The sequence below is a fragment of the Enhydra lutris genome, unplaced genomic scaffold, assembly GCF_002288905.1.
Source record: "Enhydra lutris kenyoni isolate GAN:26980312 unplaced genomic scaffold, ASM228890v2 scaffoldscaffold22, whole genome shotgun sequence".
NCBI lineage: Eukaryota > Metazoa > Chordata > Mammalia > Carnivora > Mustelidae > Enhydra > Enhydra lutris.
In genome coordinates this window covers 1,430,159-1,444,696 of record NW_019154106.1, presented here as the reverse complement: position 1 = coordinate 1,444,696, position 14,538 = coordinate 1,430,159, and the positions used below count along the sequence as shown (strand labels likewise).

Genomic DNA, 14,538 nt, shown 5'->3' with positions numbered 1-14,538 from the left:
CACTGTTTCAAGCGCAGTAAAGTTTAATCAGGCCAGCCAAGGGGGGAAGCATCACAGGTGCTCTGGGAGAGGAGGACTGGATCTCAGCCATCAGGAACCCCGGACTTAAGCCACCATACACCTCAGATCCCAGAGTCTAACACTGCAGAAGGCCACGGGACAGGACAGGGTGTCGGAACCTGGAGGCCGGGGGCCTGGGTGCTACCACTGTCCAGGGTGGGTGGGGAGGGCTCCCCGCCTGGGCCGACACCGCTCCCTTGTCCCTCCCCCAGTTAGTGAACACAAATGAGCGTTTGGAACACACGAGGGCTTTATCTCACAGGAGGAGGCTGCGAGCAGGGTTTGGGGGCCGGCAGGGGCCTGAGCGTGTGGTGCAGGAGGTGCTGTCTCTTGACCTGGAGATCCCCCAGCAGGTGTTCTCTCTCGGCCCATCCTGGGCCTTCCTTGGGAACCCTTGGCCTCTGTGAGGGGTGGCTCCTTGGGTCAATCACCAGTGACAGTCCCTTTCCTGCCCCTGCCACGAGAGGCAGAGTGGGCGTCAGAGAGCGGGAGGGGACAGAGGTCAGGGGGTTGAGGAGCAGAGAGGTGGCGATTGTAGTGGGTGATGGAAGGGTGTGGGCAGGCCAAGCGGGCCATGCAGCAGCTCTCGAGGCAGGGCCAGGGTGGGCTTCGGGCCGGACTCCCCCCCGCCCCAGCATGGAGGTTGCTCCCAAGAGGTACCAGTAGTCTCAGGAGAGCTGAAGCACAGGGGTGTGCAGGAGCATGCGGCTGCGGTCTAGGGAGGGGCGACCTGCCCAGCCCTCCGTGCCACCAGCCTGGCTCCGACGGCCACCCGGGTCCTGCCTACGCTCCCCGCTCCGCCCATCCGGCTGCCGAAACGCTGTGTCTGCTCCCACCTGGGAAGCTGCTTCCCCGACGCTGGGCCCCGGGACCTCGAGCCTCTGTGGGACTCAGGGTGGGGGGGGGTTCTGCCCATCGCCTGCTCGCCCACTGGCCACGCAGCCCCAGAGTGGAACCTGGCATTCCCGCGGTTCCTGGGGTCCTGGGCCCCGAGAAGCAGTGAGTGAGCCCCAGGCAGATCCGCTCTCGCCTGACAGAGCCAGCTCCCCACAGGGCGGCAGCTCCGGGCCTCCTTCCTCCCACAAACCGGCCGGCCTCTGGCTTGGCCCAGACGCCATTTGTCAACGTCCTTGCAAGCACGTGGCGCCCAGAAACCAGGGCGGGCGGCTTGGCCAGGACCACCCCAGCCAGGATGTCTGCGGGAATATCCCATTTAGCGTAGCTCAGCAAAAATTGCTCCCACCTCCCGGCCAATCTACCTCTGATGATGCAGCCTCTGGCCGCCGTCCTCGCCGCTGGCTCGCAGTGGACGAGCCTGTGGTCTGACCGGCGGCGGCGCGGCGCCCCTCACGCGTCTGCGGGCAGGCGCTCTTCCTGCCCTGGCCGGCCGCCGGCCCAGCACGTGCCTCCCCTTGGAGCGCGCCCGTGGGCCCCACGGCCCAGGCTGTGCACCGGGGGGCATCCTCGTCCGTCACCCGCCGAGGGCCCCGGGCCTCTGTGGACGGCCTTCTAAGTCGGCATGAGGGGCAGCCACCCCACAGAGTTGCTGACGCAGACGGATCTGCTAGGGACGCCCCCAGCGGGTGCCAAGTGGTCGGAAAGCAGAGCTCCTGACGGTCAGGTGGGGACCCCTGGGCCTCCGGGCCTCCCACATAATGGGGAGCCGTGTGCCCCTTGAGGGAGGGGTGCTGGCCGTGAGGAGGGCGAGACTTATGGCTGCGTCTCTGCTCCCCAGGGTGCGACGATGCTCATCGTGGCTGGCCTGTGCCCCCAGGGGCCCTCTGGACCCCCGCCGCCCCTGCTGCCCAAGCCGGGGAAGGACAACGTGCGTCTGCAGAAGCTTCTGAGGAAGGCCGCCCGGAAGAGGATGACGGGGGCCGGGCTTCCTGTGCCACTGGGGGCTTTCCGAACCTCCCTGTCCCCCGTGAGCGAGGCCAGCCACGACCAGGAGCCCACGGCCCCGTGCCCCACGGAGGCCCCACCTCCCACAGAGGCCTCACGCCCCGTGGCTGCCCTGCCACGCTCCGCCCGCAGCTCTGTCATCCACCACGTGGCGTCACCTCTGCAGAAATCCCCGCTCCCCTTCAGCTTCACCCAGCGTAGGAGCCTGGCCACACACTTCAAGGCCACGGGGCCCCAGCTTGCGACCCTGGCTCCGGCCCCCACCCGGCCGCCCAGCGGCCTCACACAGGTCTCGGCCCCCACGGCAGGGGTCACCCACGTCAGCCACTTGCACATCCGGCTAGTGCCATCCCCACAGGCCGGGACCCCTGAGCCCCAGCAGACGGCCCCAGATGGGGGGTCTGGGGGGCAGGACCAAGACATAGCCCCATGCCCTCCTGGGGCCCAGCCCCTGGTTCCCATGGCCCACATCCGCCCGCTTCCCACTGAGGCAGCCAGTCCCTGGCCTGAGGTGCCCCCCGCACCGAGGCCGCCCCCGGGCTCTGAGGTCTCGGGGCCCAGAGAGGCCAGCACTCGGGTTGTGCTGCCTGTTGCCCCTACCTCCTGCTCCCGGGGACCCTCGCCTCACGAGCCCGCCCCCGAGGGCCCTGCTGTGGAGCCCTTGGAGGGTCTCCCTGCATCGGGGCCTGCCGCTGAGGCCGAGCTGGGCTCCGGACCCCATGGGGCCTCACCCCCCGCCCCACTGTCAGGTCCGCACCGGTGCCCTGTCCCCAGGGTGGCTGCCAAGCCCCAGCTCAGTGGCTGGATGCGCCTCAAGAAGCAGCTGGCGGAGGAGGCGGAAGCGCCCCCATTGCTGGGGCCGGAGCAGAGTCCGGAGCGCGGGGAGCAGGCGGTGACAGCTCCCGTGGGCCCAGTGTCCCAGCCCCCGGCCTCCCGGGCCTCCAGGATGTGGGATGCTGTGCTGTATCGCATGTCGGTGGCCAAGACCCAAAGCGGCCCGGCCGGGCCCGAGAACAGGGCTAGTGCCCTGGCTGGCCTGGGCCGCCTGCCCTTCCTGTGCAGGCCGCGGTTCAACGCCCGGAAGCTGCAGGAGGCGGCCACCCGGCCCCCTCCCACCGTCCGCCCTGTCCTGGACCTGAGCCCCAAGCCCAAGAACTTCAACCGGACGGCGGCCGGCTGGAGGCTCCAGTGATTGGCCCGGGTCGCCCCAGGGCCCGGACCGTGGTGCAGACTGAAGAGGGACGGGGGTCCAGGGGGAGGCCACGGCCCCTGAAGAGGACGCTGGGGCCAGATGGATGCTGGCAGCCAGGAGCGGGGAGGGCGGGTGGGTGGCGGCCTGAAGGAGGGCAGCAGAAGGGCGATGAGGTTGGGGGCAGGTGGGGTGAGGGTAGAGGGGTCTGTGTGGGGGTAGAGTGTGGGGGCTGATGGGGGAAAGGCTCGTGTGAGAAGGAAAGTGCACCACGCTGTGGGGGGGTGGGGGAGTTGATCCGCATGGCCAGCCCTAGGCTTGGGCCCTGGGGCAAAGAGGGGCAGGAGTGTGTCTGGGGTTCCCAAGGGGCTGCAGGCAGGCGGGGAGGGTCTCTGAGCCTGACAAGATCTCTGAGGCTCGTCAGGGCGAGGAGGATTTTGGGGCTAGCTCCTGGCGCCCCCCGCTCCCCGCCCGCTGTGAAAGTCTGGGGACAGATTGACATTTGCTGCGCAGAGTGGGACCGTTCGGGGGAGTCAGCTGTCGGTGGGCTCCAGGAGCTGAGGCAGAGGCTCCGCATTTTAGGGAGCCGGACCCCAGGCCTTGGCCCTTCTGGTGCCCCCCTCAGATTCTCTCACCGAGGGGCCAAAGCATGAGCGGGGCTCGCTGCTGGGAGGTAGGGGGACGGTCTCACCGTCAGTCAGGAGCCAGCTTCGCTGGCCAGGTGAGGAGGGTGCCCTCAGTCCTGGGGCAGGAGAACACCCCAGCGGGGTGGGTGGCGCAGTGGAGACCCCAGGCCTCCAGCAGCTTTCGGGCCCCAGTGTGCAGGCAGGGAGAGGGTCAGGGCCCTGATGGGGTCAGCAGTGATGGGAGAGGGCCATGGAGGTGACTGGGAGCAGGACACAGAAAGGGAACCAGCAGCCGGTAGGCGGCCCGCTGTGTCACCCGAGGCGTGATGGGAGCTGTCCATGGACCCTGAGACCCGGGCCACTAATAAAGTGTGTCTCACTGTGGCACTGGGCCAAGTTTCTTCACCAGGGGATGGGCAGGGGGTGGAGACTGGCGTGGACCCCCATCAGGGGAGTGAGACCAAGGTTCTTGCCCCTTGAAGACCCAGACCCGAGCTCCCAGGACATTCCCGTCTATTTCCTCTGCCCTGCAGTGGCCAGGATGAGCTCACTGGCCTCCTGGAAGCAGGTCCGAGCCCCCCGCGGCGCGGAGCTGGAAAAAGCTGAAGCCGGCAGCGGGAGAGCAGCATCTGCGTTCAGCGTAAGATGCGGCTTGGTTCGGGGGGTCTGCACGGTGGGGAGACGGAGCCACGCCCGGGTTCCGGGGAGCCCTGAGGCCGCCCTGGCAGCTTGTAACACGCAGGCCCTGTCCGCGCCACCACGTTCCCACACGCGACGCTTCGTGCTCGGGCCACTGCCCTGGACTTACCAGGAAGGGCCGCCTAGGGCCCTGAGCCCTCGTCCACGAGCACCTTCTCATACTTCCCATGTCCGGTGGCCACGAACTTGTACCTCTTTCCAGATGGGGTGCTCTGCTGGGGAAGGAGGCCGGGAGCAAAGGTGAGAGCCGCAGAAGGGCCACGATGTTGCCTCTGGGGAGCCCTCCAGGTGCACCGAGGACGGCCCCTCTTTGCTCTTGACTGCGGGACCTGCCGTCCCTCTGTCAACCATGTTTACACCCTACCTTCATTGTTGATGGCGCCTTGGAGCCTCCTTTCTGCTCCCAGAGGCTTTTCTTGCTCATGTCTCCAGCTACAATATCCTGGGGGCACAGGAAGGACATGTCACAGGTGCAGACCCTACACTACGGAGAACTCTCTCTCCTGCCTGGCCTTACCAGACTGGGGCCTAGGCCTGCCCACCTGCCTCCCTATGTGAGAGCCCGGGGGAGGAGGTAGGAGAGGGAAGACGGCACCATCCACCTGCCCTGGGCCAAGCCGTTGTCCCGCATGACCTCCCACTCTGGGGCCAGCCCGGTGATGGCCACCCCCTAAATGTCCCAGTGCTCTGTCTCCCCACACTTCAGCCTGGATAGTCTCATACTCGCCTTGCTGAGGGGTGAGCCTCGCCCCGGGATGAGTCCTACCTTGCAGGAGGAGGCCTTGGCCGTGGACTGGGCCTGCACCTCTCCCGTCTCCCACCGGCTCTTGGTGCTCGCCACGGCCATGCTGGGCAGCTCGATGGAGGGCTGGCGTGTTAGCTTGGAGGCCCGGCCGGCACTCTGCAGAGGAGAAGGAGCGTGCTTTAGTGAGCAGCCACAGGAGACGCGTCAGTGAGGCCACTGTGAGACCGTCTGGCATGCAGACGATTTCCTCCATGTCTTTGCATCTCCACAGGGGCGCCTTCCCCACAAAGGGCTAGAGCAGAGTGCTGGGACAAAAAACGCACGGTCCTCCATTCGGTGTCCTTGGGAAACAGCCTCTTAATCCGAAAAGCGCAGGGGACACAGTGGGGGTAGGGACAGAGAGGGTGCTGCTCGCGACGCTGGGCTGGAGGAGGCAGGGTCGGATGGAGGGGTGTGGGCTGGAGCAAAGAGTGTTGCCGCGGTGGGGGGTGTGGGTTGCAGGGGGTGTGGACTGGAGTGAGTGGTGGCTGGAGGGAGGGGGCATTGTCGGACATGAGAATATAGGTTAGGGGCACCTGGGTGGCTCAGTCAGTTAAGTGTGTGCCTTCAGCCCAAGTCAGGGTCTCAGAGTCCTGGGGGGAGCAGCTCCCTGCCCAGCGGGGGGTCTGCCTCTGCTTCTCCCTCTGCCCCTCCCTCCACTCATCCACTCCCTCATTCACTTTCTTTCCCCCAAGGAAATCAGTAAAATCTTTTTTTGAAAAGAACATAGGTTAGAGGAGTGGGTGTTGGCTGGATGGAGGGCTGCAGGCTGGAATGAGTGGTGGCTGGACGGGGGGTGTCGTTCACATGGGAGGACGCGGGTTGGACGGAGGAACACTGGCTGACAGACGGGCGCTGACTAGTTGGAGTGGTGCTGGTTGAATGGAGGCGCATTGTTTGGACGAAGGGGTCGTGACTGGATGGAGGGGTCCTGGTTGGACAGAGAGGTCCTGGACAGAGGGTCTCGGTTGGATGGCACAGTGGGTGCGTGGATGGAGGAGGGACCCAGCAGAAAAGGCGAGGCCTAAGCATACCTCGATGGCCTGAGTGTACTGCTCCAGCCGCTCGTCGATCTTGGAGATGGGCAGGGCTGGCTGGGACTTCTTCACACTGTTACTGGAGGGCGGGAGGAGGGTCACGCCCCACGCTCGCTCACCTGGCTTGTGCAGCCCACCCCTCAGGCCCCTGGATCTCTGGCCCCCAGACCCCTCTCCAACCCTCTCTTGGGGAACCCCGAGTCCTAGTCTGGAAAACAGCAGACACACCTCTTCTTGATGGAGCGGTTCAGGGACTCGGTTCTGTCGATGACCTGGAGAGAGCAAGCGGAGACATGAGCCTTCAGCCAGGGCCCCCCCCCACTGCCCCCGTGGCTCCCGTCCACCAGTCCAGCCTTCCACTGATTCATTTCTCAGGGTTGGGCTGAGTGCTGGGCTTGGGAGAATAGCACAGAAAGGGCAGGACGTGCTCCCTGTTCCTGGAGGTGACGTGTGGCTGCCTCTCTGGGGCTCCATTTGGTCGTGATTCCGGGAAAGAGAAGGCAGCAGGCTCTGGGCCTTGACCTACTTTGGTGCTGGGGCTCAGGGGAGGTGAGCCCTGTTCGGTAGCGCCCTCCAAGACCAGGGGGCTGGGTGTCCTGGGCTGCTGGTTTTTGTGGTGCTAGAAAGAGAGCATCTGAGGTTATATGATGAGTGCACCCCATTTGCACCCCTCCTGCCCCATCCAGGACTTGTTGGAGCAAACATTTTCCCCTCCCTGGGCCTCAGGCCCGTTCCAGCCCTGACATGCTCTGGTTCTCAAATTCTCCGCGGTTCTCACTTGATCCCAGGGTCAGCAAGGCCCTCCACCCTCCTAGAATGTGGGTGCTAGAGTCTGGGGGGTGGGGGCGGGTCCCACTTGAAGCCAGACGAGCAAGGCTAGCAGAGCACGCAGCCAGCAGAGACCCCGCCCGGGGCTCGGAGAGTGCCCACCCCCAGTGGAACCACCACCTGCTCTTCTGTCTCTCCAGCGTCTCCTGGCCGCAGGCTGTCCTGGATGGTCCCCTCCGGGATCCTGGACTGGGTCTCCTCTGCTCCCGGCCCCCCCTGGAGCTCGGGGCTGGGGCTCAGACGCAGCTCCTCCAGGCGAACGCCGGCTGGGCTCTGCTCATCTCCATCCCGGCTCCCGCAGGTGTGCTGGTGGGGCCTGGGGAGGAAGAGGAAGGCGCACGGAAGGTCACTCAGTTGCTTGCCTCAAGGCCCTTCCTGTTTCCAAACCTCAGTTTCTCATCTGAAAGACGAGGGCGGTCGGACCCGTTGAGTGCCGAGGAATCCTGACCCCAGCCTCACTGGGGAAAGGGTCCGAGGACCTCAGAGCCAGCCCCCATCTCTGCTTTCTCTGACTGGGGGCTATCCACACTCTGAGGCTAGACCCAGTCTCCAGGCTTTCCAGGTAGGACCCGGCCCAGGTTGTGCTTGTGTGTGTCCATCCGGCCGGCCTCGGCCCCCACTTGTTCCTGCCCTGCTCTGAGAGGGGGGCAAGTAGGCCAAGGAGGGGGGCAGGGTCTGTGGGTGGTTTGGGGGCCGCTCAGCTGGAGGACAAGGCGAGTGTAGAGGCCACAGCAAGGATTGTGCCCCTGAGGAGAGGGGCGGCCTGCATTGGCCATGCCTGCTGGCAGCCAGCGTGGCTCTGCATTTGAGCAGGACTGAACCTGGGTAAGATGGGAAATTCTCGAATTTTCTATGATTTCACGCCCCTTGGTGCCGGTGCCACCCAGACCCACCACCCAAGGTGGGTCGGTCCCAGCCAGTGGCAGGCACACAGAGGGCCCATTCAGCGGCTGCGGGTGCGGGGACTAGGCAGGTGTGGGGCGGGAGGAGGCCTGCTTGGGAGCACGAGGGTTCCACCGAAGAGCCAAAGTGCCCCCTGCTGTTGGGAACAGCCTCGGCCTGTGGCTGTCGGGAGAGAGGAGGGAGCCAGCGGGGCTGGGCCACCAGACACCCGTGTATAGGCCAGCCTTGCTGACCCCAGACCCATCCTAGAAATGCAGAGTGTGCACTGACTCCCAAAGGCAGATGGGGGAAACTGAGGCCCAGAGGGGGCACTGGTAGGCAGGGGGCCGGCCAGGACCAGGGCCCCGGCAAGGCAGCTGGCTCCTGGGGTGTGGGAGCTTGCTTATAGGGTGAAGAAAGGGTGGTGGGACCACTGGAGGGGTCTTAGCTAGAGCTCGAGCCTCCTGAGGGCCGTGAAGGGCTGGGAGGTGACCCGGAGAGGGGAGTGACGTGGGTCTGGAGACACTCAAGGTACCAGGGGCACCCTGCCCCCCAAGCCTGAAGTCCCTGAGTAGAGCTTGCACCCTGTCCACAGCACGGTGCGGGGCGCACTCCGACCCCTGAACTGAGGTGGAGGTGAGGCTCCGGGAGCAGCCCCCCATCCCATCCCTGGGCCCCGGGGGCGCCTCGGCCCCCGGCCCTGCCTGCCCCGTTCAGACCAGCAAACACGTCTGCACATCTGGAAAGCTTGTCCCTCCAGGCCGGCTCACAGGCCCGCACATCTGGAAATACCTGCTCCCCTCCGTGGGAATGGAGATCAGCCAGCCCCGAGGGAGGAAGGGGCGGGCGGGCGGCAGGGGCGCAGGGCCTCCATTGCGTCAGCGGGCCGCAGATGTGTGCTGATGTGGCAACACCCCGGCCGGGGCTGCAGCTGGTCTGGACGGGGCCCAGGGGCCCTGGGGAGCCCAGGAATGAGATTTCCTCCCCAGCCCTCCCCGCAGCCCCTCGGCCCGCCGCCCCGCCGTCTAGCTCTCTTCCTCCCTTCCCCCTGCTGCCGCTCCAGGCCGCTTTGCGGGGCCGGTGGCCGGTTCTCAGGCGCAGGTCGGGGGCTCGGAGAGAGCCCCTGTCCGGCAGCCCTGCCTCCAGACGTTGACCCCCACTTGCCTGTCCTCCTCCTCTTGCCGGCCCTCTGGACTCTCGCCCCAAGGGGCCTCCCCAGTCCCCCAGTGCTGCTGCTGCTGCTCAGGCTTCTGGGACCAGTCGCTGAAACCCTCATCCTCATCCGGTTCCGGAGCCTCTGCGGGCTTCAGGCTGAGGCTGAAAGAGCGGCACAGGGTGTCCCCCCCGCCCCCTCAGAGCCGGGCCGCCAGGGGCCACAGACACACTACCCACATTCCTCCTCCCTTCCTCAGACCCCGGCTCCAGGGGTGGGAGGCCCCGTCTGCCGAGGCAGCACCCCACAGCTGGGCTGAGCCTCCTCATGGTCAGAGAGTCCCTGAGGGCAGGACTGTGTCTCCCTCAGAGTTTGGAGCTGCCTGAGGCCAAGGTTGTGTCTCACCTATTAAACTGGGGCGCCCCAAGAACAGGCTCTATCTCTTTCATGAGTCTAAGGTTCCCAAAGAGCTGGGCTGTGCCTCCCCCACCAGTCTAGGGTGCCCTGAAAGCTAGGCTATGTTTCTCCCATCAGTCTAGGGTCTGTTAAGCCTGGGCTGTGTCTCTCCCATCTGTCTAGGGCCTCTGAGGACTGGGTTATGCCTCCTCCATCACTCTAGGGTGCCCTGAGAGCTGGGCTATGCTTCTTCCATCAGTTTAGGGCTCCCCAAGAGCTGGGCTGTGCCTCCCCCATCAGTCTAGGGTCCTGTCAGAGCAGCGCTGTGCTTCTACCATCAGTCTAGGGTCTTCTGAGAACTGAGCTTTGCCTCCCCCATCAGTCTAGAGTCTCTTGAGTGTTGGACTGTGCCTCCCCCATCAGTCCAGGGTTCCCCGAGAGATGGGCTATGCTTCCTCCATCAGTCTAGGGTTCCCTGAGAGCTGGGCTGGTCCTCTCCCATCTGTCTAGGGCCTCTGAGGACTGGGCTATGCCTCCTCCATCAGTCTAGGTTCTCTTGAGACCTGGGCTGTGCCTCCCCCATTAGTCTAGGGTCCCCTGAGAGATGGGCTATGCTTCCTCCATCAGTCTAGGGTTCCCTGAGAGCTGGCCTGTGCCTCTACCACCAGTCTAGGGCCTTCTGAGAACTGAACTATGCCTCTCCTATCAGTCTAGGGTCCCCTGAGAGGTGGGCTATGTTTCTCCCCTTAGTCTAGGGCCTGTTAAGACCTGGGCTATGCCTCTTCCATTAGTCTAGGGTCCCCTGAGAGCTAGGCAATGCTTCCTCCGTCAGTTCAGTGCTCCCCCAGGGCTGGGGCATATCCCCCCATCCATCTAGGGCCTCTGAAGACTGAGCTATGCCTCCTTCATCAGTCAAGCGTCCCCTGAGAGCTGGGCTATGCCTTCCCCATCAGTCTAATGTCCTCTGAGAGCTGGGGTGTGCCTCTACCATTAGTTTAGGGCCTTCTGAGAACTGGGCTATGCCTCCCCCATTAGTCTAGAGTCCCTTGAGAGCTGGATTGTGACTCCCCCATCAGTCTGGGGTCTCTTGATAGCTGGGCTGTGCCTCCCCCATCAGTCCAGGGCCTCTCAAGAGCTGGTCATGCCTCCCCCATCAGTCTAGGGTCCCCCAAGAGCTGAGCTATGCCTCTGTCATCAGTCTAAGGCACCCTAAGCTGGGCTGTGCTCCTCCATCAATCTAGGGTTCCCTAAGAGATAGGCTATGCTTCCTCCATCAGCCTAGGGTTTTCTGAGAATGGACTATGCCTCCCCCATTAGTCTAGGGTTCTCTAAGAGCTGGACCATGTCTCTACCATCAGTCTAGGGTCCCCTGAGAGCTGGGCTATGCTTCCTCCACCAGTCCAGGGTTCCCCAAGAGCTGGGCTGTGCTCCCCCCCCAAATCTAGGGTCTTCTGAGAACTGGGCTATGACTCCCCCATCAGTTTAGGGTCCCCTGAGAGCTGGACTATGTCTCTCCCCTCAGTCTAAGGTCTCTCAAGAGATGAGTTATGGCTCCCTCATCAGTCTAAGGCTCCCCAAGAGCTGGGCTGTGCTCCCCCAACAGTTTAGGACCCCCGATTGCTGAGCCGTGCCCCGTCTGTCACCCTAGGGTCCCCGTGTGTGGGGTTGTCTCCCTCTGCCCCCTCAGCTGTGCTCCCAGGGCTCTGGTGACATGCTCCTTCCCCAGGAAGCCCGTGCACCCTGTCCCACCAGGCAGGCCTGGGATCTGGTGCTAGTGGGCTTCCCCCCCCCCCCGACCCCCAGCCCCTGCCATCTAGACCGAGGCCCCGGCCGGAGGGGCCATGACCGCCGCGGCACCCCACCCTGCCCGGAGCTGCTGACTCGGAGAAAATGGAACAAAACAGCGGCGGGAGGAAGGGGGGCATTATTGTAAAAACAGCCCAGCCCGGCCGCGGAGGCCTCCTGGGCCCAGGGAGGAAACGAGCCGGCCTGCGGCCCGCCAAGTTGGACGTGGCCTCCATGAGTCACCGGCAGCGGAGAGCTTGGGCGGGGGGCTCTGGGGCCAGGGCCGCGCAGCTGGGGTCAGTGTCGGTCCAAGCAGGGGCCAGGACGGTGCGGGGCGGCCAGAGCCTGAGTCAGCGCTCTGGGAGTCCGGCTGGGAGGGGTGGCCGCACGTGAGTCCATCTGGCCGGCCAGCCAGCAGTGCTCTGCTGGCGCCGGGGGCTGCGGGGACCCCCACCCTGAGAACTGTCCCCACTCCTGCCTCTGCTGCTGGGCTGAGCTCCTGCGTGGTCTCTCCTGCTCTGGGACCCCTCGCCCAGGGCCTGACTGCCAGCACACCCCTCTGCCCGGGGGTATGGGGCCAGGCCGGGCCAGGCAGGCAGCTTACAGGGTCTCCTGCTCCGGCAGCTGGGGGGCCCGGCTGCCCCCGTCCTCGTCCTGGGCCCGCAGTTTGCTGTCCCTCTCCCGACGGCGCCGCTCCCGGGCAGCCTCTTCCTCATCTTCCACGCTCCACTGAGTGGTGAGCCTGGGGGACACCGAGAGACGGTCATACCACAGCCTGTGCCCCGCCACTGCAGTCCCAGCAGCCTCCTGTCTGGGCCTCGGTTTCCTTGTGCATAGAGCGGAGATCATGGGAGCTGGTCACCAAGGTGCCCTCGGGGCCCGGGGGGAGCTCCCAGGGCTCTCCAGGCCTGGGGATGGAGGGGCTCCCGGGTCCAGCCAGGCCTGCAGCAACCCCTGGGTCCCCTCCACCAGCTGGGCTCCCTTGGCCCACCCAGATCCGGGCTACAGAGGGCGTGGGGAGAGGCAGCGGGAGGTGTCAGGGGCCTACCCGATCTGGGGGTCCAGCCGCAGCCCATCAGGTATGGCCAGGCTGGGCTGGAGTCAGGCCCGGGGTAGACCTGGAGAGGCAGCTGCCTCCCAAGCCAACGCCCCCCCCAGCTGGGGTGCTCCCTCCTGCTCCCCAGGGACCCGGTGTGTTGGAAGAAGGTGGCCCCCCAAGAGGGCCCAAGACCTGCAGAAGAGGCTGCGTCCAGCCCAAGCCTGACCCCTCTCTGAGCTGTTTCACAGACGAAGAACTGAGACCCCCTGCAGAGCCCCTCGCTCAGTGCACATTGACCCCACAGCTTCTCGGGGTCCCTCCCTTGGGGCCTCATAAGGTGGGCCTGGGACTGGGGGCCCACGGCCCATTTCCCCTGACCCTGTCCCAGTAGGTCTCAGATTACTGGTGTCTGGCGAGGGGAGGGCAGACACCCCAGGCCTTGGCCACCTACATGGCCCTGCCTCCCCCAACTCCCCTGGACCCCGGGAGGGGAGTCCTGGTCTCTGCTTCTGCAGGGGTCCCTCTGCCCCAGGCCGGGGTCTCCGTCCCTTCCTGGTGGTGTCCGCTGCCTGACCCTGCAGCCCTCTCCTTCTGGGCCTCCACCCTTGGCCAGGATGGCCGGGGCGGCTCCATAGTCTTGGCTGCCCTGCTGGCCGCGATCTAATCTCCCTTCAGTCCTCCCAGAGCCTCCCAGACAAAAGCCAGGCCCCCATGCAGCCCCCGCTCTGGGCCCCCTCTCCCCGTGGCAGCCCCTGGGGACCTCGGCCATGCTCAGACCTCAGCACCCCCGTCCACCTACCCTCACTCCTCCGCGGTGTCATCGACCCCCGCCCCCAGGGCCCCAGGGAGCCCTTCCTGGCCCGTACCCGGCTCCCATCCTGCTCAGAAGCCGCAGGGCCATGTTTTCTGGGGAGATAGGACCTGGGGAGCTCTTGGGCTGTTGGGGACCTGGGCTCCGGGTCCTTCCCCGCCATTCACACCCAAAGGCCCTCCTCATGGAGGGTGGGAGCCCGTGGGTGCTGTGGGAGTCGGTGCTGAATCCCAGCTGTGGGCGAAGCATGGGCCCCCCAACCTTCTTGTGGGGCAGCCCCTGGGGACACCCCAGGAGGAATTCCCAGCCGTTCCTGTCGGGACTGGCCATCTTGTTCCCCTCGCTCCCATGTCCCAGCTGCACACGCCCGTGGGCACATTGGTGTTGGGACGTCGTCGTGTCCCGGCCAGTGGACAGTGCACAGGTGCGCAAGCGTGGACTCAGGTGGGGCGTGGGTGGCCCGAGGCCGGAGCTGAGCCTCAGGTCCCCCTCAGGCCTGCTGTCTGGAACCCCCGTGGGGCCTCTCCCCAACATGGCCATCACTCCTGCTCCCCAGACCCTCCCACTAGATCTGAGTGCAAAACCCACAATGTGTCCCCTCGCTCCCGACACAGGGGCTGAGCCCCTGGGGTCCACCCCTACGGTGATGGGTCCCGGCCACGAGAGCCCTGTGCGGGCCAACACTCAGCAGAGCCCCATGCACGGACACGCAGCGCCTGGCTGGGCCTCCTTGCACACATAGACACACGCGTGCACACACACGCACGCACACACACACAGTCCCTCTGTGGGCTCTAGCTCCACTCGGCCCACGTCGGCACCCACGCCCGCCCTCCGTACGTGGCCCCAAACACCCCCGGCACACAGGCGGGCGTCCCTCTGCACACGCAGACGCGGAAGTGGGAACAAAGTGAGGGGCGAATGGGCAGGCCCGGTCCCCCCTGCCCAGCACCCCTGCCGGCGCCTTGACAGCGGCCCAGGAGGGAGACAGAGAGCAGCATCCCCGGGGAGGCGGCCCCTCCGAGGGTCACCCATGACCTGCCATTGACATGCTGTCCCCAAGCTCCCACAGGCAGAGAAGGGGTGTGGGGCGGGGGTCTTCTGCTGTCTCCCCAAGGCCCCGCGCTGGGAGACCCAGCGACCTGAGGACAGGGAGCCCTCCCCCTCCTCCCTCCCGCCAGCCCCAGGATGTGAGTCATGCAGCCCCTCCTGGCCCCTCCTGTGAGCTCACCCCTCACTGTTCCGCAGCTGGGCTCCGTTCTGGGAACTGAGAGGGGGCGGCTCTCCTGGGGTGGGGTGGGGGCCTCTGGCCTGGGAAAGGCGCCCCCCTTCCCCGGCCAGCAGCCC

General features: G+C 65.7%; 2 protein-coding genes across 5 annotated transcripts in view; one reads left to right on the top strand and one right to left on the bottom strand.

Moving 5' to 3' along the window:
* The window catches only part of LOC111150310 (lymphocyte-specific protein 1), a 36,936-nt gene continuing 22,398 nt past the window's right edge, over nucleotides 1-14,538 (bottom strand). For 2 of the 4 annotated variants that reach the window (XM_022507760.1, XM_022507762.1), the window contains exons 2-11: nucleotides 11,946-12,083; nucleotides 9,172-9,324; nucleotides 7,246-7,441; nucleotides 6,824-6,916; nucleotides 6,526-6,569; nucleotides 6,295-6,376; nucleotides 5,243-5,377; nucleotides 4,841-4,918; nucleotides 4,586-4,691; nucleotides 1-514 (exon numbers count right to left, since the gene is read on the bottom strand). In XM_022507760.1, coding sequence (XP_022363468.1) covers nucleotides 4,599-4,691; nucleotides 4,841-4,918; nucleotides 5,243-5,377; nucleotides 6,295-6,376; nucleotides 6,526-6,569; nucleotides 6,824-6,916; nucleotides 7,246-7,441; nucleotides 9,172-9,324; nucleotides 11,946-12,083 — 1,012 coding nt within the window. In that variant the 3' untranslated portion in view covers nucleotides 1-514; nucleotides 4,586-4,598. The remainder of the gene's footprint in view (nucleotides 515-4,585; nucleotides 4,692-4,840; nucleotides 4,919-5,242; nucleotides 5,378-6,294; nucleotides 6,377-6,525; nucleotides 6,570-6,823; nucleotides 6,917-7,245; nucleotides 7,442-9,171; nucleotides 9,325-11,945; nucleotides 12,084-14,538) is intronic. The other 2 variants (XM_022507761.1, XM_022507763.1) reach the window with 2 other exon arrangements.
* On the top strand, nucleotides 1,621-3,493 carry LOC111150309 (proline-rich protein 33-like). Its single transcript, XM_022507759.1, has one exon. It carries the CDS (start codon nucleotides 1,805-1,807, stop codon nucleotides 3,152-3,154), a length of 1,350 nt encoding a protein of 449 aa, XP_022363467.1. The 5' UTR covers nucleotides 1,621-1,804; the 3' UTR covers nucleotides 3,155-3,493.

What these genes read in the sequence shown, in the direction of transcription:
- LOC111150309 (XM_022507759.1), top strand. Translation starts at nt 1,805, where the DNA reads ATGCTCATCGTGGCTGGCCTGTGCCCCCAGGGGCCCTCTGGACCCCCG.